The 21,186-nt window shown below is 47.7% G+C and overlaps 1 protein-coding gene across 5 annotated transcripts in view; it reads right to left on the minus strand.

Moving 5' to 3' along the window:
* Positions 1 to 21,186, minus strand: part of ADAMTSL5 (ADAMTS like 5) — a 145,401-nt gene that overhangs the window by 91,962 nt on the left and 32,253 nt on the right. For 4 of the 5 annotated variants that reach the window (XM_069962463.1, XM_069962460.1, XM_069962465.1 and 1 more), the window contains exons 1-6: positions 7,899 to 8,111; positions 7,538 to 7,656; positions 6,062 to 6,122; positions 3,218 to 3,329; positions 2,959 to 3,086; positions 2,376 to 2,499 (exon numbers count right to left, since the gene is read on the minus strand). In XM_069962463.1, the coding sequence (XP_069818564.1) occupies positions 2,376 to 2,499; positions 2,959 to 3,086; positions 3,218 to 3,329; positions 6,062 to 6,122; positions 7,538 to 7,656; positions 7,899 to 8,030 (676 nt within the window). In that variant the 5' untranslated portion in view covers positions 8,031 to 8,111. Of the gene's footprint in view, positions 1 to 2,375; positions 2,500 to 2,958; positions 3,087 to 3,217; positions 3,330 to 6,061; positions 6,123 to 7,537; positions 7,657 to 7,898; positions 8,112 to 21,186 lie in introns of those variants that run through there. The other variant, XM_069962462.1, reaches the window with a different exon arrangement.

A 21,186-nucleotide genomic window follows, 5' to 3' on the forward strand; every position in this document is an offset into this window, starting at 1 on the left:
CTATACTCACCCCGATGTGTCCTCTTCGCTGGTCCGCAGCACAATGAAGTCACTGTACTGCGGACCGGCTCTTTATATGTGCGCTCAGCCGATCAGCCAATCAGCTGAGCGCACATATAATTCTAAATGTTTCTTCTAATAATGCTATTGTGATAACATAATTAGAAGAAACATTTGATGTTTTCATTAAAGTAAAGTGATGATTAGTACAGAATGCTCTTTTGCCGGCAATATGAATTAACGGCTTATGGAGCTTCCTGTACTAATTAATATTTAATTAATAAAACACATTTTCGATTAAATAAATTCAGTTTCGTTGTTCAATAATTTAATTCTAACGAATCCATCATTGTGCAATTAAATATACTGTCAAAAAATAAATATATATATAAATATACATTTATTTATATATATATTTATTTTAACAGTATATTTAATTGCAAAATGATGGATTAGTTTAAATTTAATTATTGAACAACGAAAGGCACTTTATTACAACGAAAATGTGTTTTATTATTTTAATAGATTAACCATGAGAGACATCGGCATTAGTGCAGAGGATCGCAAACCCCGGTAATAGCAATTCATGTAAACTGTGTTCCCTGCTTTCCCAGATGCATCCAGAGGTGTTTGCATCACTTTCTTAAGATTTTATTTGTTATTTTTAGTTGAACCAGATTTCAAAGTAAATGACCGTATGTTTTGAACCGCATGTCTATTTTTTCCCACGGCCGTAGTTTCATCCGCACATTTACAGCCGCATAAAAAATACAGCCGCACAGTTACATAGTGTGAACCTAGCCCACGGCTGCATTCACACGTCCTGTAAAATTGTCTGTGGTTGCGGATCCACGGGGCTCTGGCTAGGATTGTGTGAATAAGCCCTTAATGTAGCACATTGAAGGAGCTGTTAGCTGCACTGTGTAATTAGAAATTGCATGCTTTTCTGATGCAATGATCAGAAGTTAACTACAACATGAAGTTAAAGGGGCAAAAGTTTTCCCTTTTCAAATTCAGAAAGTTAAAACAGATTTGTAAATTACTGCTATTTAAAACTTTGAAGCTGCTGTATGTCCCACAGAAAGTGCTGTATTCCTCAAAGTATGCTCTCTGCTGCCATTTTTGTCCGTGACAGGAACTGTCTAAAGCAGGAAAGGTTTTCTATGGGGATTTTGCCACATACAGAGGTGGCAGCAGAGAGCACTGTGTCAGACAGGAAAGATTACACCACTTCCTGCAGGACATACAGCCACTGTTAAGTACTGGAAAATTTGAGGCTTGAGATTTTTCAATAGAAGTAAATTACAAATCTATATAACTTTCTGACATCAGTTGATTTGAAAAGGAAAAAAAGTTCACTGAACAACCCCTTTAAATGATGGCTTACCATTACAGAAAATGTTTTTACTTGCTGTACAAATGTTCCTAAAGTTTTCTTTTGACTTGTGTCAGATAAGACTGTCATACTGCCCTGCCATCTGTTTCCAGCTGGAAGTTTCAATCAAAAAAGCAGATTACATGGTAATTTCAGAGAAGCGGTTTATGAACAGGGCATTGTGGAAATTAGGAGCAGTGTGCAAAGAAAGGTTCGTATCTACTAATATTCCTAAAAAGTTTAAGTACAAAACACTGGGGCATTGGTGAAGGACAATTGCAGGGCATGTGTCCTAGGGTCTGTGTGCCGGGGACAGCCAATAAGTCATGTCTGACACAAGGCCCTTTTACACAGGCCGAAGGAGGCACAATTATGCTGTGTTTACACTGAACGATTATCGTGCAAATTTGCACGATAACGGTCGAATTCGAACGATAATCGTACGTGTAAACGCAGCGGACGATCAACGATTGATCTTTCGGCAGGTTTTCAAATCGTTGTTGATCGCTCGCAAAAAATTCGCAGATCGTTCCATGTGAACAATCGTTCGTCGATTTAACCAATGTGTGAGTTAGGCTTAAGCGATCGCAAAACGATCGCAAAACGAATTTCCGTACGATATATTGTACCGTCTAAACGCTGATCGTTATGAAAAAAAAACGTTACTCCGACATCGTTTATTTGTACGATCGGGCGAATTATCGTTCCGTGTAAACGTAGCATTACAAGCACTGATCTCAATGTTCAGAATTTGTTTCCTGATGGACGACTGATGGAGGGAGAAGGGAAACATAGCTACAGCTGTGCTTAACAGAGTTTAAAGTGTGAGCTTTTTTTTCATTTGATATGCATTTTACTAACATTTTCCATTAATTCTGTATTTAGGAGACCATCTATCTGCAACCTCTTCTATGTCCTTATAAATTAAATTATATTGTATTACAATCATATGCAACAGTTAAAAGCATTTCTGTATGAATAAATACATAGTTAATATAACCTGTAGAGGGATAAGCAAGCCGATAAACATCCTTGATGTGAATACAGGAGTCATTTTGTCCTACACAGTTTCCGCATGAATCATTCTTCACTCCGGAACCCAAGATGCCATCACAGCCAGCTGTCTACAGGATGAGAATGTACAAAATGCATGATTTAGAGTAAGATTAACCTGGACACAACATAGTGTATATTAAGCAGATTTATTTACTGTTAACAGGGAGTCTGCCTGCATATCTATGCTGCCAGGACCACAGACAGCATCATATATAGGGAGGGTTCTTCATTACTGATAACTGTGTACAGGGAAAGTGTCCAGATATGTATCCTCAGCTCCTCCTGCCTGGCTTATTAGGTTACCTCCAAATCTGTGTATAGGGAAAGACCCATCAATTAAGCAGATCTAGGAGGGGGCAAGCTGGAAAGACCATCCCCTGGGCACTGCTACTATGCCACAGCTCAGTTTAAAACTTTTTTATTCCTTCCTGAAACACAGCTTTTAGTAATCAGGGAGTGTTTCGGCATTTGATGCTGCCTGTGGTTTGCTGTCAAGCTCCCATTAACACTTATTAATAGAAAATTACCAGGCATTGACCATTGATACAAGTACCATCAGAGTCTGGTCCACAACTAGTTCCATCTAACACTCTTCCAAAACTGTAATAAAAGTTGTGTCCCACAGCCAAGCAGTTCAAATTGCAGGAAATGGGAGCTGAAAATATGCAAGCAAATGAGAATGTTAAGAAATCACTAGCAGCTAGAAATAATTGAATATGTAATGTTCACAGAAAACAGTATTCAGGATCCTGTAAGAGTACACTTAGTTCTTTTCTTTATACTTACCTCCATAAAATGGCACCCAGTGATATGTTTGATCAGATGAGCCAGGGATGGGTTTGTTGTTGTAGAGGGTACACTGTATATTCCTAAAAGGTACTGAATCTGCTGGGCACAGCTGTTAAATTACATAAAAATCTGAAAACAACTGAAAAGAAGAATTTTGCCCAAAACGTGATTTTATTCTAAGTATCAATATGTTATAGGTGAAGTCTGGCCAAAATTATTTTTTGATATGTTATTACTAATGGAAAGTTAGACAAATTTCTAATGTACATTAATTATGGGAAATGCACATATAGGGTTATTTCCCTTAAAGACCAACTCCCACAAATTTTTTTTTAGCTTATTTAACACACATTACAAAGTTTTATAACTTTGTTATGTGGTTAAATACCCGGTCTGGCCCCCTTCCCCCACTTTCGGACCCCCGACCCCCTTCCCGGAAGTTAAAGAATGTATGCATTATCTATTACGGTCGTCAAGGTCCTCCTCTCCCGGGCGGCATCTGGTGACGACGACGTCAGAGTCGGGGGGCAGTCCGGGTCTTCTTCCTCCTCGGCGTCTTCATAGAAAGTGAATGGGATGAAAAAGGCTGCTGGTGCACATGCGCACCAGCAGCCTTTTTATTGGCTAGAGCGCATCACATGGCTTCCAGCTTGCTTAGCCCTGATTGGCTGAGCTTGCTGGAAGCCATGTGATGCGCTCCAGCCAATAAAAAGGCTGCTGGTGCGCAAGCTGGCAGCCTTTTCTATCCCCTGGACCCGGAAGTCAGTTGTCCTTTAATTTAGTAGATCATGGAGTGTTAGAATTCTCTCAGATATAGTGACGTCACGACCCAGGGTGTAATTCCTATGGGGGTGCTCTATATGTAGAAGTCTATGGGACTTTATTGTTTCTATGGATGTCTATGTAATGTAATGTAGTGTACAGTGTGCTTTATTAAATAAATACACTTATGGAATACTTTGGGGAGCAAGTGTCCTTTCTCCCCAAAGTATTCCATAAATGTATTTAATCAGTACATTAGGAGGGCACTGAGTAGGGAGGGAGAGACGTGCCTGTGCATCTCCCTGCTCGATGCTGCTGCCACATATACACAGTACTACTCCTCCCCCCTGCGCCCGGCGGCATCCGTGGCGGCAGGCATGTAATAGTGATAACCCAGCTACTACTCCTATCACCTAGTAGTAGTTCAGTGCATATTGTCCAGTGCAGCGGCAAGTGATGAAGATCGGCCCTGGTAATACACCCCCACCATCTGTTCATACTATGAGCAGATGATGGGAGAAGTAGTACTGTGTATATGTGGCAGCAGCACCGAGCAGGGAGTGAGGGGGGAGGTAGATGCACAGGCACCTCTCTCCCTCCCTGCTCGGTGCCCTCCTAATGTACTGATTGAATACATTTATGGAATACTTTGGGGAGCAAGGACACTTGTCCCTTAAAGTATTCCATAAATGTATTCATTCAATAAAGCACACTGTACATACACTACATTACATTACTTTACATAGACATCCATAGAAACAATAAAGTCCCATAGACCTACATATAGAGCGCCACCTGCTGGACACTCCATAGGAATTACACCCTGGGTCGTGACGTCACTATATCTGAGAGAATTCTAACACTCCATGATCTACTAAATTAAGGGAAATAGCCCTATATGTGCATTTCCCATAATTATTGTACATTAGAAATTTGTCTAACTTTCAACAATAATTTTGGCCGGACTGCTCCTGTATGGCCTCTAGGGGTCTCACTACTTGCATGTCTGTAGTACAGGAATGTTACAACTTGGCAGTCAGTTGATCATGTCATGTCCTCATGTCATAAAGTGTCTGGAAGCAGCCTCAGAGTAAGAAGCATTCTACAGAACACATAAACAGATTACTATAATGCCTCACAAATTAGTAATTTGTAATAGTAAATGTATTGTAATAGTAAATTAGCAATATTAAATGCAGCACACAAAGTAAATGTCGTGCACATGCTTGAGCCACAATGCAATCTCTGTAACCATTTGTCCATATATCATTGGCTATTTATAATACTTGTGACTTCTTATGTGTCAGAAGGGCAAACACATCGTTTAGCAATCGACCCTTTACAGTTCTGGGAGGCATTAATTCATACCACAATCTCTATTAGAGGAATTACCCTCAGCAAATACCCTTCCTTCCCCAGTGGCTCTTTAAAATTTAACTTTTGTTATTAAAATTTACAAAACTTGGAAATGGCTTTATACTGAATGACATTAAAAACGTTCAATATATTACTGTGTATTGTCTTGAAACCAGCAGGCTAATAGCAACAATCCAGTATTAGAGAAGTAAATCCAGCACTCACCGCTGTAGTTGACTTCAAACTTCAGTTTATTACCATAATACATACAGCAGGGAGGGGACAATAGACAGGTCGGGTATTGTCCCTTGTGTACTTGTGTGTCCAACACTAGGACACTTTACTCTAATGTGTGGATAAAGTGACTATTGTTAAGCGGACTTAAGAAAGCTGCGTGGGTTCATAGGAGTAACCAAACCTGCACAGTTTCAAGAGGAACAATTACAGGAGAGACAATACCCGACAATGTTGCTATAAGCCTGCTGGTACCATAGTGAATGTTATTAATGTCACTTGGAAGAAAGGCACTTGGTGTTGCCATAGTGACATAAAATATTTTATGAACTATAGAATATAACAATATAAAGTATGTTTTAAAGAGCCACTGGGAAAGGAAGGGTATTGGTAGGAACAAGGGTCTACTACTTACGAGCTTGTCCACATTTACACCTGAAATAATTTTTATCTGACATTTTATGACAAATTATGAAACCAGAAACCTACCATGGACTGGCATGATTTATACTGCCACTGCTCTCCTGCACATGCTGAAGCTATATTATCCCTGTGAAAGAGGAAAGTCATACCAATCACTCAATCATATCAAGATATATGACTAATATATTCTTTATTAAAATAACTCCAATGTGTGATTGGTGATGAGGAGGAGTAACAGGTAAACCTTATATTATATACACACACAAATACATAAACATTGACTTATGCCTTATATTTACAGTATAAATAGATTGCATTGCAAAAGTTTGCTGCATTAGGCTCAGTTCACACTTAGCAAAAACGGTGGAATTCCGGAGCAGACATGTCAATTCTTTGAGCAGAGAGCGGCAGCAGCAGAGGCGAGCGCTCCCTCCTATAGAGATACTGTAGGACAATAAGAACAGTAGGATTTCGTGTGGGAGAGCTCCGCCGTGGAATTCCGCTGTTTTTGCTCAGTGGTAACTGAGCCTTACAACCTAAAATTTGGGGGTTTCGGATCATTTAATTTATACAACATGATACCACTTTGAAAGTACAATCACTGGCATAGCCACCATGGAGGCAGACCATGCAACCCCTATGGGGCCAAGGCGGTCTGGACCCCCCCGGCAAAGCATGGCCTGTTTCCATGGTGGCTACAACACTCACAGTCCCTCCCTCCGTGGTACAGACGCACCGGCAGAGGGACATAGTCTCAGATCCCACACCCACACCATGACTCCAGGTGCAGTGTATAAGGTGACTTGAGGCAGTATAAAGTATAAGGTTCCTTGAAGCAGCCCGCACACAGCCCCCCTGTATTACCCCAATCCCGCTCACCCCTCCACCCCCCCCCCCCCCTCCTGGGCACAGAGGAGATCACTTGTGCGCAAGGGATCTGGGAGAGCAGAACACCGTTGGGAGAGGCGTACAGTTCCTTGCTATGGGGCCCCATGAATCCTAGCTACACCCCTGGTTAGATGGGTTATGTCACAGATTCTCGGTTGGATTAAGGTCTTGGCTTTGACTAGGCCATTCCAAGATATGTACAAGCCTCAAACCACTCCAGTGTAGCTTTATCAGTATGTTTAAGGCTAGAAGGTAAACCTCTGTCCCAAGCTCAAATCTCTGGCAGACCGAAACATTTAGGGTAGGGCTACACTGCAACTTTGGCCACGCAATAGGAAATCATGATTAAATCTTGTGACCAAAAGTTGCAGTGAGATTGCAGTCACATACCACTTGCATTGAGGTCAGTGGTAGCAATGTGGATTTTTGTGACAGTCGTGCCATAATCATTGAACGCCACAGTGCAACACTATTCACTAACATTCACATTCACCTCACAATCTTTGTGTCAAGTAACTTAAGTCACTGTGTAGCCCTAGCCTAACTGTGCAGATTAAATAATGTAATGAGAAATATATTTTAAATGGTGGAGGTCTGGCTGGTAAGGGGCAACATAAAAAGGATGATAAAATAATCAAACTTTTTTTTGCTTACTTTTGGCACTTGCGGGTTCTAAGCGTCACTCCCTCTCCACAAGAACTGGAGCAGCCAGTCCAAGGCCCCCACACTGTCCAAACTCCAGAGGTTGAGTGGAGAATTCTGTTTGCTGCTACCTACATTTAAACACAAATCAATGTTATACTTATCCAGTACCAGATTTCAATATAAACTGCATATTAAATTTTATTTCAATGTGTGGCAAAAAATAATGTAATGTAATGTTGAGAGATTATGGCAACATTAAAGCGTAACTGTCATTTCCAGGCCCAAATTACACCACCCCAGCCAAACAGTAGATTATGCATAGGTATAATCATACATCCAGTCATTTAGCTGAAATCATTTGGTTTAGTACCTTTTTCATCCCCTGTACATGCTGCAGCTGCCACCTCAGTAACTGTCCTGTATTTCGGCTGGTGGGCGGGATCCTCCTTTGATGATGTCTGCCCTTCCTTTCTGCCTCACGCAGCCTTCCCTCACTACCCATAATCCACCACAAACCAGCCGGGAGCGAGCACAGAGGACAGACCAATCAGAGCACTGCAAGCTCTGACACACCCCCTCCCATTCTCATAGCACAGCCTATGCCGAATACAATCACACCAGAATAGCTAGAAGGTACAGCAGAGAAATAGTGGACATAATGGTTAATATAATAAAATACGTTTGTTATACATACAGCACTTCCACAACACTAATTCTGATTATTGTTTGTCTCCAACCAGTGGCGGAACTACCGCCATAGCAGCCGTAGCGGCTGCTACGGGGCCCTTCACATCAAAGGGCCCGCCTAGTCAGTTTGCCACCTGTGATGTTTCCACTCTCCCTGGTTAGCTGTTCGGGACTTTTGTCCTGCCACTAGCTAACCAGGGGAGAGACTGTACTGAAGCCAGGCCCTGCGTCTCGGCCGGCTATTGCTGCACTGCTGGGCGGGCACAGCAGGGGATAATTGCTAATTCCAGCAGTGTCTTCTCAGCCGTACACGGGGGCGGAGTCAGAGAGCCAGGACTGAGGGGAGCACTTCACCATCTGCACCGGAGCTGGGCCACAGGGATCGCTGCCTATCACAGTGCAGCAGGTTAGCAAACTCAACTCTCTTTGTGGGGGAGCTGGGGAGGCAGGGATGCCAGGCAGGCTAAGGTGTGTGTGTGTTATGAGCACTGGCAGTTTCCTGCAGCCTCTGGCAGTGATCCCTGCCTACAGCTAATGGCTGCCATCAGGGGTCACACAGAGGCTGCAGGAGGCTCTGCTTCCTGTGTATGAGCCCCCCTCCCTCCTTCATGCAGGATCTGACCCCCGTCCTCTGCTTCCCCCTCCTTCCCTCCTCCTGCTGCCACTGGTGTTATGTTACAGCAGTCGGGACATGAGGGAGAGGGCTGCTGTGTGAGAATCCTAGCCTGCTGCTGCCAAGGACAGAAGGGGGATGCACCACTACTCCCAGCATGCTTGAGGTAGTAGGTATATTAACTGTACTTGTAGTGTGTGTATGAATATATGTGTATAATGGATGATTGTAGTGTGTGTTACATGTCTACTACTACCCCCAATACTGCTCCTAATACTGCTCTACTACTACCCCTAATGCTGCTCTAATACTACCCCCAATACTGCTCCACTACTACCCCCAATACTGCTCTACTACTACCCCCAATACTGCTCTACTACTACCCCCAATACTGCTCTACTACTACCCCCAATACTGCTCCACTACTACCCCCAATACTGCTCTACTACTACCCCTAATGCTGCTCTAATACTACCCCCAATACTGCTCTACTACTACCCCTAATGCTGCTCTACTACTACCCCCAATACTGCTCCTAATACTGCTCTACTATTACCCCTAATGCTGCTCTAATACTACCCCCAATACTGCTCTACTACTACCCCCAATACTGCTCTACTACTACCCCCAATACTGCTCCACTACTACCCCCAATACTGCTCTACTACTATCCCCAGTACTGCTCTACTACTACCCCTAGTACTGCTCTACTACTACCCCCAATACTGCTCTACTACTACCCCCAATACTGCTCTACTACTACCCCCAGTACTGCTCTACTACTACCCCCAATACTGCTCTACTACTACCCCTAATGCTGCTCTAATACTACCCCCAGTACTGCTCTACTACTACCCCCAATACTGCTCTACTACTACCCCCAATACTGCTCCACTACTACCCCCAATACTGCTCTACTACTACCCCCAGTACTGCTCTACTACTACCCCCAATACTGCTCTACTACTACCCCCAATACTGCTCTACTACTACCCCCAGTACTGCTCTACTACTACCCCCAATACTGCTCCTAATACTGCTCTACTACTACCCCTAATGCTGCTCTAATACTACCCCCAATGCTGCTCTACTACCCCAATACTGCTCTACTACTACCCCCAATACTGCTCCACTACTACCCCCAATACTGCTCTACTACTACCCCCAGTACTGCTCTACTACTACCCCCAGTACTGCTCTACTACTACCCCTAGTACTGCTCTACTACTACCCCCAATACTGCTCTACTACTACCCCCAATACTGCTCCACTACTACCCCCAGTACTGCTCTACTACTACCCCCAGTACTGCTCTACTACTACCCCCAATACTGCTCCACTACTACCCCCAGTACTGCTCTACTACTACCCCTAATGCTGCTCTAATACTACCCCCAATACTGCTCCACTGCTACCCCCAATACTGCTCCACTACTACCCCCAATACTGCTCTACTACTACCCCCAATACTGCTCCACTACTACCCCCAATACTGCTCCACTACTACCCCCAATACTGCTCTACTACTACCCCCAATACTGCTCCACTACTACCCCCAATACTGCTCCTAATGCTGCTCCACTACTACCCCCAATACTGCTCCACTACTACCCCAAATACTGCTCCACTACTACCCCAAATACTGCTCCACTACTACCCCCAATACTGCTCCACTACTACCCCCAATACTACCCCCAATACTGCTCCCAGTACCATTCCTACTATTACCCCCACTCCTGATACTACTACTCCTCCCAAAAGTGCTACTCCCCTTAAAGTGACTGTACCACAAGGCTCAGGCTGAAGCACTGGAGGCGGCCGACCCACCCCCAGTGGGAGGAAACCCCTACCCCTTTATAACGCAGCTCCATTGATTCTAATGGAGCAGTGTCATAGAGGGGCAGGGGATTCCTCCCATTTTGGGTGGGTCTTTCTGCCTCCAGTGCTTCAGCCTGAGCCTGGTGGTACATTCACTTTAACTACTACTGCACCCCTCATCTTCTATGCTTCTACTGTTACTACACCCCTTATCCACTATGCCTCTACTCTACACCTATCATAATTAGAAAAAAAATAAATAAATAAAAAAAATATTAAATTAAATTTTATTTTTTGGCCATATCGCCCAGCCCTAGGTGGTAATTAGAGATGAGCGAACCTGGAGCATGCTGGAGTCCATCCGAACCCGAACGATCGGCATTTGATTAGCGGTGGCTGCTGAAGTTGGATAAAGCCCTAAGGCTATGTGGAAAACATGGATATAGTCATTGGCTGTATCCATGTTTTCCAGACAACCTTAGAGCTGTATCCAAGTTCAGCAGCCGCCGCTAATCAAATACCGAACGTTCGGGTTCGGATGGACACCAGCATGCTCCAGGTTCGCTCATCTCTAGTGGTAATATTGGTCTGTATATAGTTTATATATAGAGTCATTACCACCATAGACTGACTGCCACTTGGTCAGTCTCGTAATATTGTTCTGTTTATAGTGTGGTTCTGGGTCATTATGTGGCGGTAATATTGGTCTGTACATAGTGTATATATGTAAACTGATTGTTGTAAACACTAGTATTTTTTCCTTAAATTAATTTATATTGCACTGAAGTATCAGGGAAAATATTTAAAAAATTTTTTTGAATTCACCTCTAAAATATGTATCAAAAGCCACACGTCTATTAAATATACACAGCCATCACCTTTTTCTTAGCTTGTACAAAAAGTTATAAAAAATCTCAAATCTCCAAAAAAGCACTGTATATCGTCCTATTATGCTTCCAGCACCTTCATTTAATTTTTCCCGGTGTGCATAATCAAATTCCAAGTAATTTGTCCCAGTATATTATTCATTGTCCATTTCTATTTATTTTGTGAGTATTTACATTAGTGCGTTTTATTTAGAATAACTGAAGAGGTTACTTCCCTTACTTCACTTGGACACTCTTCAGACACGTTTTTTTCATCCCAACGCGTTTCTTGTACCACACATCTTCAGGGGCCATAGGGTAGGACTCACATATTCTTAGAGACCCAGTGCAGAAAAACTTCATCTGTACAGCTCTGTACAGGGGGGGCCCCATTGGAAAGTTTGCTATGGGGCCCAGCCATTTCTAGTTACGCCCCTGTCTCCAACTATAGTATCTGCAGCTGTAGCAAGACTAGCACTCCCATCATGCTTTCACTTTCATACCATGATGGGAGTGGTGGTCTTGCTGCAGCTGCAGATGTCCTGCACACTCCTATAGTAATGAAAGAAGGGCAGCAGGACCCGTTCTTTCACTCAACTACTGAAAAGTAATGCCCCCTCCTTCATCCCCCTGCACTGGAATGATCTGGTCTGCATCAGCTCCTGGTATGGCTCCCTCTCTCCACACTAAACAAATCCACACATGTGACAGAGATGAAGATGCAGAAATCTGCACAGAGAAGCTGCAGCAGCACCACCTCCATCCCTCTGCCGTGACCCCTGCTCTCTCCTGCTGCCGTGTATGCAATCCGTGCATAGGGGAGGGGGAGGGGCTGCACAGCAGAAGAGAAAGTGGAGATGAAGACAAGATGAAGCCTTGCTGGGCTGTCGGCATTCAATCTTCACAAAAGATCTCCCTGCTCTTTGAAGCTGACAGCTCCCTCACATCCCACTGCAGTGACTAGGAGAGGACGGACTGAGAGAAAAGAATGTGATGATTACATGCCAGGAGTCTGGACAGCAAGAGAGGAGAGCAGGTCCAGGGCCGTGTTACCCATTGGGCAGGGTAGCCGGTTGCCCGGGGGCCCTTGCATCCTAGGGGGCCCCTGCCCTTTGTGACATATCTGTATTTTTCGCTTTATAAGACGCACTTATAAAACTAAGTGCGTCCTATAAAGCAAAGACGGCTCCCAAGCAGTGCTGAGCACCGCAAGCAAGCCGTCCTGCCCGCCCCCTGTATTGCCGCTCACTATGCATATGCATAGTGAGCGGCCCTGAGCGACCCCCGCCCGCCCCTTCTATCGCTTTTCAGCTGAGCCAATCAGAAGCCCAGGAAAGTGCAATGAGCAGCACTTTCCTGATCTTCTGATCGGCTCAGCTAAGCAGCGATAGAAGGGGCGGGCTGGGCGGGCTGTCCAGTTACTCACCCGTCCGCCGGCCCCAGCAGCTCCTCTCCCGTCAGCGCGTCACTCCCGTGTTGTGCAGCCTTTATCATTCATGATACAGGCTGCAGGACACTTCCGGCACAGGCAGCGTCTCTGTACCCCGCTGCCTGTGCCCGGAGGATGACGGGAGTGACGCGCTGATGGGAGAGGAGCTGCTGGTGCCGGCGGACGGGTGAGTAACTGGTTTGATGTTTTGGGGGGCACTGACTACTATGGGGGGCACTGGCTACTATGGGGGCACTGGCTACTATGGGGGGCACTGGCTACTATGGGGGGCACTGGCTACTATGGGGGGCACTGGCTACTATGGGGGGCACTGGCTACTATGGGGGCACTGGCTACTATGGGGGGCACTGGCTACTATGGAAGGGGCCTGACTACTAAGGGGGCACTGGCTACTATGGGGGGCACTGGCTACTATGGGGGCACTGGCTACTATGGGGGGGCCTGACTACTAGGGGGGCACGGACTACTATGGGGGGCACTGGCTACTATGGGGGGCACTGGCTACTATGGGGGGCACTGGCTACTATGGGGGCACTGGCTACTATGGGGGCACTGGCTACTATGGGGGGGGGGTCTGACTACTAAGGGGGCACTGGCTACTATGGGGGGCACTGGCTACTATGGGGGCACTGGCTACTATGGGGGCACTGGCTACTATGGGGGGGGCCTGACTACTAAGGGGGCACTGGCTACTATGGGGGGCACTGGCTACTATGGGGGGCACTATATGGGGGGATTGGCTATTATGGGGGGCACTATATGGGGGGATTGTCTACTATGGGGGGCACTATATGCAAAGATGTGGGAGATTTGATGGCAGCGGTTGGGGGGGGGGGGCCCAATTCGCACCTCTGCCCAGGGGCCCATAATGCTGTTAAGACGGCCCTGGGCAGGTCAGTTAACCCCTTTCTTGCTTTCCAGACTCCCGGCATGTAATCATCACGTTCTTATCTCTCAGTCCGTCCTCTCCTAGTCACTGCAGTGGGATGTGAGGGAGCTGTCAGCTTCAAAGAGCAGGGAGATCTTTTGTGAAGATTCTGATTCGGACAGCAGCACCTTTCTCTCTGTAGTAGGAGCTATGACACAGCTCCTATGTCCCTGTACAGGCTGGGCATCGGCTTCTACACGGGAGCGCGCACGTAGGCTCTGAGGGAGGTGCTCAGAGAGAATCCGTCTTCACAAAGGCAGAAAATGTGAAGACGGATTTTATTGAAAAGCTGTGAAAGATTGTGCAGATAACAAAGGCTAGGGGGGAGGATAAAAGTCAAGATTAATTGGACTAGATGACAAGAAAAGCTGATAGTATATTAGTAATTAATTTGAAAACGCTTAATCTATGCAAGTAAAAAAAAAAAACATGACAGTTACGCTTTAAGCATTTATGGTTTATTTTTACATCATTATTTTATGTTTTTCTTCTCTAAACCTTCAGGATTTAAAAATAATAAAAGAATTCATCCATGGCTACTGCAGTGACTAAAGAATAACATAATACTGTTACTATATTAAAACTGCTATGCGCAGACCAATATCGCCAATACCACCATTATACAAGGTATTAATAATTATGCCACACCACTGCCATAATCAGCACATAGTGACTAATACCAACATATTTAATAAAAAACACTATATACACACACACACACACCTATTCACCCCCCCACCCCTCCCCCCCCCCCCCCCCCCCCACACACACACACACACACAATTCATACAGTGCCCATATAGGCTTTGAAGACAATATAAGATGCTACACTGCGGTTACATCCTGTGACATACATAGACATCTCCTTGAAAATGTTCTTTTTCCCCCTTTTTCTCTATATGGCTAAGCCTGATAGAAAAACTCCTTCCAACCATCACTCGTTTCTCCACAATCTGTCCGACAAACATCTAAGGACCATATTACATGTCCCAACCCCGCACTGAAAACTAGTTGCAATTTGCTAGATTAGCACTAAGCACATACACAGCTCGATAATTGTACAGCAGTGTTGAATGAAGCAATATAATATAATATATATATATATATATATATATATATAATATTTTTTTTTTCTCTCCTCATCTTCACGACGGCACCACAGGAGTTAACTCGTACCCTAGGGACAGGAAAAACACACACGAGAGGTTAAAAGCCCCTCCCCTTCCACTTCCACCAGTGTTTTTCCTGTCCCAACAGGGCAGGCACGAGAGGTGGGGATCCGTTGTGGAGATGAGGAGATCCCCTCTAAGAAGAAAGAAAAAAGTTACCTTGCCAGCGGATCGATCGAGGTCCGCCTCCTTCCTTCCTCAGGGCGGCTGGTGGGATATTATATCCTGAGGTATGGGGGAAGACCTGGGGTCCCGCGTCTTCTTATCCCGTGACGGAGGGCACTCGGGTCCCTCTTCGGAGGCTCCTGGTTCACAGTGACCCTGCACACCCATGGAGGGGAGGGAGAGAGGATTCAGCGTCCTTCAGCAGCTCGGAGGCATACGCTTCTCTCCCTCGTGTGCGGCCTACTTCCGGTGGGAGTCGCGCGTGCGGCAGCTGGATACCGGGCCTGGAGTGTAATCTCGCGTGAGACGTGAGCTCCGACGTCACACCGGAAGAGTCGTCACTTCCGGTCCGCTCGCGAGAGCGGCATCCTCAAAAGCAGGTGAGGTCTGAACAAGCTGGTCTGAGGTCTGTACAGCAGCATGGAAGGATCCTCGTCCACCACACCTGACAAGCCCTCTCAGCCGCCTCCGGCGGTAAGTGTGCCTCCTCGGCAGCCACACAAAAAAGGGGGGAGACAGAGACTGCGAGTGGTGATTGCAGGCATACACCTTCGTTATAATCAGGGCCGTATTTGCCACTAGGCACCCGTGGTCCGGTGCCTAGGGCAGCGCCCTGCGGGGGGCGGCACCCGCAGGACACATTTCTTTTATTTATTTAATTTTTTTTTTACCCCCTCCGCCGCCCCGCCGCTGACATCCGCGCCACACGCACACGCACGCTGCTGAGCAGGGAAGTTTGGGCATCGCGGGGCTGCGCTTTGAGCTTCCGGCCTGTGTGACAGTCTATGCCGGAAGCTCACGCCGGCCCTGCATAGGGGGACCTTCCCAGCCTGCCTTTGTCCCTGCCGGCCGGCTAATCCACCGCTGGTCCCTCTGCATCCCCCCCAGCTGGTCCCTCTGCCATCCCCCCCCCCCGGCTGCTCCCCTGCCACCCCAGCTGCCCTCCCATCTTCTCCCCCTGCTCCCCCTCCCCCTGTCGCCCCAGCTGCTCCCCCTGTTACCCAGCTTCTCCGCCTTTCCCCGCCACCCCTAGCTGCTCCCCCTCCCCCTAGCTTCTCCCCCTGTTCCCCAGCTTCTCCCCTCCCTTTTAACCTGACTGCCCCCCCTGTCGCCCCAGCTGCTCCCCCTGTTCCCCAGCTTCTCCCCATTCCCCAGCTTCTCCCCCTGTTGCCCCAGCTTCTCTCCCTGTTCCCCAGCTTCTCCCCTCCCTGTTAACCCGACTGCCCCCCTGTCGCCCCAGCTGCTCCCCCTGTTCCCCAGCTTCTCCCCATTCCCCAGCTTCTCCCCCTGTCGCCCCAGCTTCTCTCCCTGTTCCCCAGCTTCTCCCCTCCCTGTTAACCCGACTGCCCCCCTGTCGCCCCAGGTTCTTCCCCTGTCGCCCCAGGTTCTTCCCCTGTCGCCCCAGGTTCTCCCCCTGTCACCCCAGCTTCTCCCCCTGCCACCCCTAGCTGCTCCCCCTCCCCCTGTCGCCCCAGCTGCTCCCCCTGTTCCCCAGCTTCTCGCCCTCCCCCTGTCACCCCAGCTTATCCCCCTCCCCCTGCCACCCCATCTGCCACCCCATCTTCTCCCCCTGTCGCCCCAGCTTCTCCCCATTGCCCCAGCTTCCTTCATCGCCCCAGCTGCTCCCCCTGTTCCCCAGCTTCTCCTGCTACCCCTGTCACTCCAGCTACTCCCCAGCTTCTCCCCCTCCCCCTATCACCCCAGCTGTTCCTCCTGCCATCCCCAGCTGCCTCCTTTCCCCAGTTACCCCCAGCTGCCTCCCTTCCCCAGTCACCCTGCTCTGCCCGCCTGCAGACCAGTTGTGGTCGGAGAAGTCATCATGATGGCTGCACCAGATGGAGAAGAAAGAAAAAAGTGAGCAACGGCAATCGGAGAAGACGTCACCTGTGAGTCATTAGTAACTGCACTGTAATCACTTCTATAGTGTGCAGAGCCTGTGTACCATTGGGGTCTAAATGGGTCAGTGTATGGTTTGCGGTAGTGTACTGACAGCCCTGCGGTCACTACAGTACACTAGCACAAACTTTTAAACTAGAATGCAACTACAACAGCTGCAGGTACTAAAACTCCCAGCATATCCTGAGGGCTGCAGACTTTCAGTACATGCTGGGAGTTGTAGTGCCTGCAGCTGTTGTAGTTGGGTCCTATACACTAGGTGCTTTGTGGGAGATCAGAATACATAGATTTGTAGGGGCTCAGTGCAGGGAAGTGACCCCAGAACATCACTAATAGGGGATAGAACAACAACATCTCCCAATATCCCCTATTAGTGATGTTCTGGGGTCACTTCCCTACACTGAGCCCCCACAGATCTATGTATTCTGATCTCCCATAAAGCATCCAGTGCAGGGGCGTTGCTAGGGTCCTAAAACATCCGGGGCCCGGGCCCTCTGAGTTTCTCTCCCCCATTTCTCTCCCCCATGCTTTTCTCCCCTTTCTCTCCCCCATGCTTTTCTCCCATTTCTCTCCCCCATGCTTTTCTCCCATTTCTCTCCCCCATGCTTTTCTCCCCTGTTTCTCTCCCCCATGCTTTTCTCCCATTTCTCTCCCCCATGCTTTTCTCCCCTGTTTCTCTCCCCCATGCTTTTCTCCCATTTCTCTCCCCCATGCTTTTCTCCCCTGTTTCTCTCCTCCATGCTTTTCTCCCCTGTTTCTCTCCCCCATGCTTATCTCCCCTGTTTCTCTCCCCCATTTTTCTCTCCCCCATGCTTTCTCCCCTGTTTCTCTCCCCCATGCTTTCTCCCCTGTTTCTCTCCCCCATGCTTTCTCCCCTGTTTCTCTCCCCCATGCTTTCTCCCCTGTTTCTCTCCCCCATGCTTTCTCCCCTGTTTCTCTCCCCCATGCTTTCTCCCCTGTTTCTCTCCTCCATGCTTTTATCCCCTCTTTCTCTCCCCCATGCTTTTCTCCCCTGTTTCTCTCCTCCATGCTTTCTCCAGTTTCTCTTCCCCATGCTTTCTTCCCTGTTTCTCTCCTCCATGCTTTCTCCCGTTTCTCTCCTCCATGCTTTTCTCCCCTGTTTCTCTCCCATGTTTCTCTCCCCATGGTTATCTCTCCTGTTTCTCTCCCCTGTTACTTTCTCCCGTTTCTCTCCCCCATGCTTTTCTCCCCTGTTTCTCTCCCCCATGCTTTCTCCCCTGTTACTCTCCTCTGTTACTTTCTCCCCTGTTTCTCTCCCCCATGCTTTCTCCCCTGTTACTTTCTCCCCTGTTTCTCTCCCCCATGCTTTCTCCCCTGTTACTTTCTCCCCTCTTTCTCTCCCCCATGCTTTTCTCCCCTCTTTCTCTCCCTCATGTTTCTCTCCCCATGGTTATCTCTCCTGTTTCTCTCCTCTGTTACTTTCTCCCCTTTCTCTCCTCCATGCTTTTCTCCCCTGTTTCTCTCCCTCATGCTTTTCTCCCCTCTTTCTCTCCCCCATGCTTTTCTCCCCTCTTTCTCTCCCCCATGCTTTTCTCCCCTCTTTCTCTCCCCTCTTTCTCTCCCCCATGCTTTCTCCCCTGTTACTCTCCTCTGTTACTTTCTCCCCTCTTTCTCTCCCCCATGCTTTCTCCCCTCTTTCTCTCCCCCATGCTTTTCTCCCCTCTTTCTCTCCCCCATGCTTTCTCCCCTGTTACTCTCCTCTGTTACTTTCTCCCCTCTTTCTCTCCCCCATGCTTTCTCCCCTCTTTCTCTCCCTCATGCTTTTCTCCCCTCTTTCTCTCCCCCATGCTTTTCTCCCCTCTTTCTCTCCCCCCTGCTTTTCTCCCCTCTTTCTCTCCCCCATGCTTTTCTCCCCTCTTTCTCTCCCCCATGCTTTTCTCCCCTCTTTCTCTCCCCCATGCTTTTCTCCCCTCTTTCTCTCCCCCATGCTTTTCACCCCTCTTTCTCTCCCCCATGCTTTTCACCCCTCTTTCTCTCCCCCCTTGCTTCTTTCCCCCTGTGTTTCTCGCCCGTTTCTCTCCCCCCGTGCCTGCTCACCTCCTTTTTGATCGCGGCTGCTGCTGTCCGCCTCACCTACCGTAGCGGCCGGAGGTGCTCCTACAACTCAATCAGCTCAGAGCGGGAGCGTGGGGCCGCTGCGGTGAGCCGTGGCGCACGCATTGATTGGATACGTGCACCACGGCCCACCACAGCGGCCCCACACTCCCGGTCTCCGCTGATTGGATGGAGGAGCGTGTCCGGGTGCTGCGGGCGGCCAGTAGGTGAGGAGGAGGAGAGCAGCAGCGGCAATCTGCGAGCCGGTTGCGGCCACCAAAAGAGCCACATCTGGCTCGCAAGAGCGGGGCAGAAGAGATCCGGGGCAGCAGGCATTTTATTCGGGGCATGAGCCCCGAATAAAACTGCCTAGCGACGCCACTGATCCAGTGTATGATGCACCTAGGACCCAACTACAACAGCTGCAGGCACTACAACTCCCAGCATGTACTGAGTCTGCAGCCCTCGGGATATGCTGGGAGTTGTAGTGCCTGCAGCTGTTCTAGTTGGGTCCTAGGTGCATTATACGACATATAGGAATACATAGATCTGTGGGGGCTCAGTGCAGGGACGTGACCCCAGAACATCACTAATAGGGGATAGGGGGAGATGTTTTTGTTCTATCCCCTATTAGTGATGTTCTGGGGTCACTTCCCTGCACTGAGCCCCCACAGATCTATGTATTCTGATCTTCCACCAAGCCTCCTAGGACCTAACAGCTGCATGCACTACAACTCCCAGCATGTACTGACAGTCTGCAGCCCTCAGGATATGCTAGGAGTTGTAGTACAGCGTAGACAGATGTATTGCTGGACCTTCAGGGCTGATGGTTGTCACCCACAGATTGCAGCCACCAGGAGACTCTGCACACAGTGATTTATTACAGGGTTGTCCTCTCAGAGACTACAAATCCCAGCATACCCTGAGAGCTGTATAAATGGAGGGTGTTCTGAGATTTGTCACAGATACAGATAAATCCAGGAAAGGAGCGGGTCAGCATGTCGCGTCTCACTGGTTCTATATTGGTGGGCCCCAGGTGCCCCAGTCCGACACTGGACAGAAGCTGTCCCCAAATTAAGTCCCCGCCCTCCTTCCTTCCTCCATCACGTCTGATGATGAGAAGAGCGGGCATCAAGCAAAAGGACACCCCAGTACTACTGACAGTCGGGGGGTGCCGCTCAGTAGTACTGGGTGCTGGAGTGCCGGCCTGCCAGCTGTGCCAGGGTATACACCATGCATGTAACCTGCCAGTGCCGAGGGGAAGGGGGCACTAGTTCGAGGGGGGGGGGGGGGGCGCCTCGGCATGCAAAGTGCCTAGGGCAGCATGAACTCTAAATACAGACCTGGTTCTAATCCACTTAAGGTCTCCCTCAAAATATTCATACACTGCTTGTATTGATACCTAAATCAGATCCTTATAAACATGTTATTATATGCTCTGTTTAGGAAAAAGAGAAAGGAGGGAAAAAGGACAAACCAAAATCCACTCCTGTGAGGAGATGTATAAATTGCAATGCTAAGCTCTCTTCTTCATGGCGAAAAAATATATGTTCTGCCTGTGTAAATGATATCATAAAGAAGGACAGAACTTCATTTCTTGCTGATATTAGAGAAATGATGAGGGATGAAATAAAGGCAGCACGGGCAGCAGAAACAGATTTATCACCTGCTCCCATTGTCCCTGGGTCAGTGGAGTCTATAAATCAGCCTCTACCACCCCCTACTTCCATAGAACCTCCTGTACATTCAGCAGCTTCTGTGACAACCTTTCAAACAGCTAACCCTCCAGCTACCCTACCAACCTTCCTAACTCCACCCAATCCCTTAATTGTACCATCTGTGACAGGATCAGGATTTGGAGAGGGAAGTGTATCCATACACTCTGACAGATCCAAAAGACGCATGCAAGCATCTTCAGAATCTGAGTACGAATCTGGTCAGATTTCAGATTCAGTAGAAGTTATTTCAGAGGGAGAACCTTCTCATTCTGGAACAAACAAATATTACTTCT

The sequence above is a fragment of the Dendropsophus ebraccatus genome, chromosome 3 (genome assembly GCF_027789765.1).
Source record: "Dendropsophus ebraccatus isolate aDenEbr1 chromosome 3, aDenEbr1.pat, whole genome shotgun sequence".
NCBI lineage: Eukaryota > Metazoa > Chordata > Amphibia > Anura > Hylidae > Dendropsophus > Dendropsophus ebraccatus.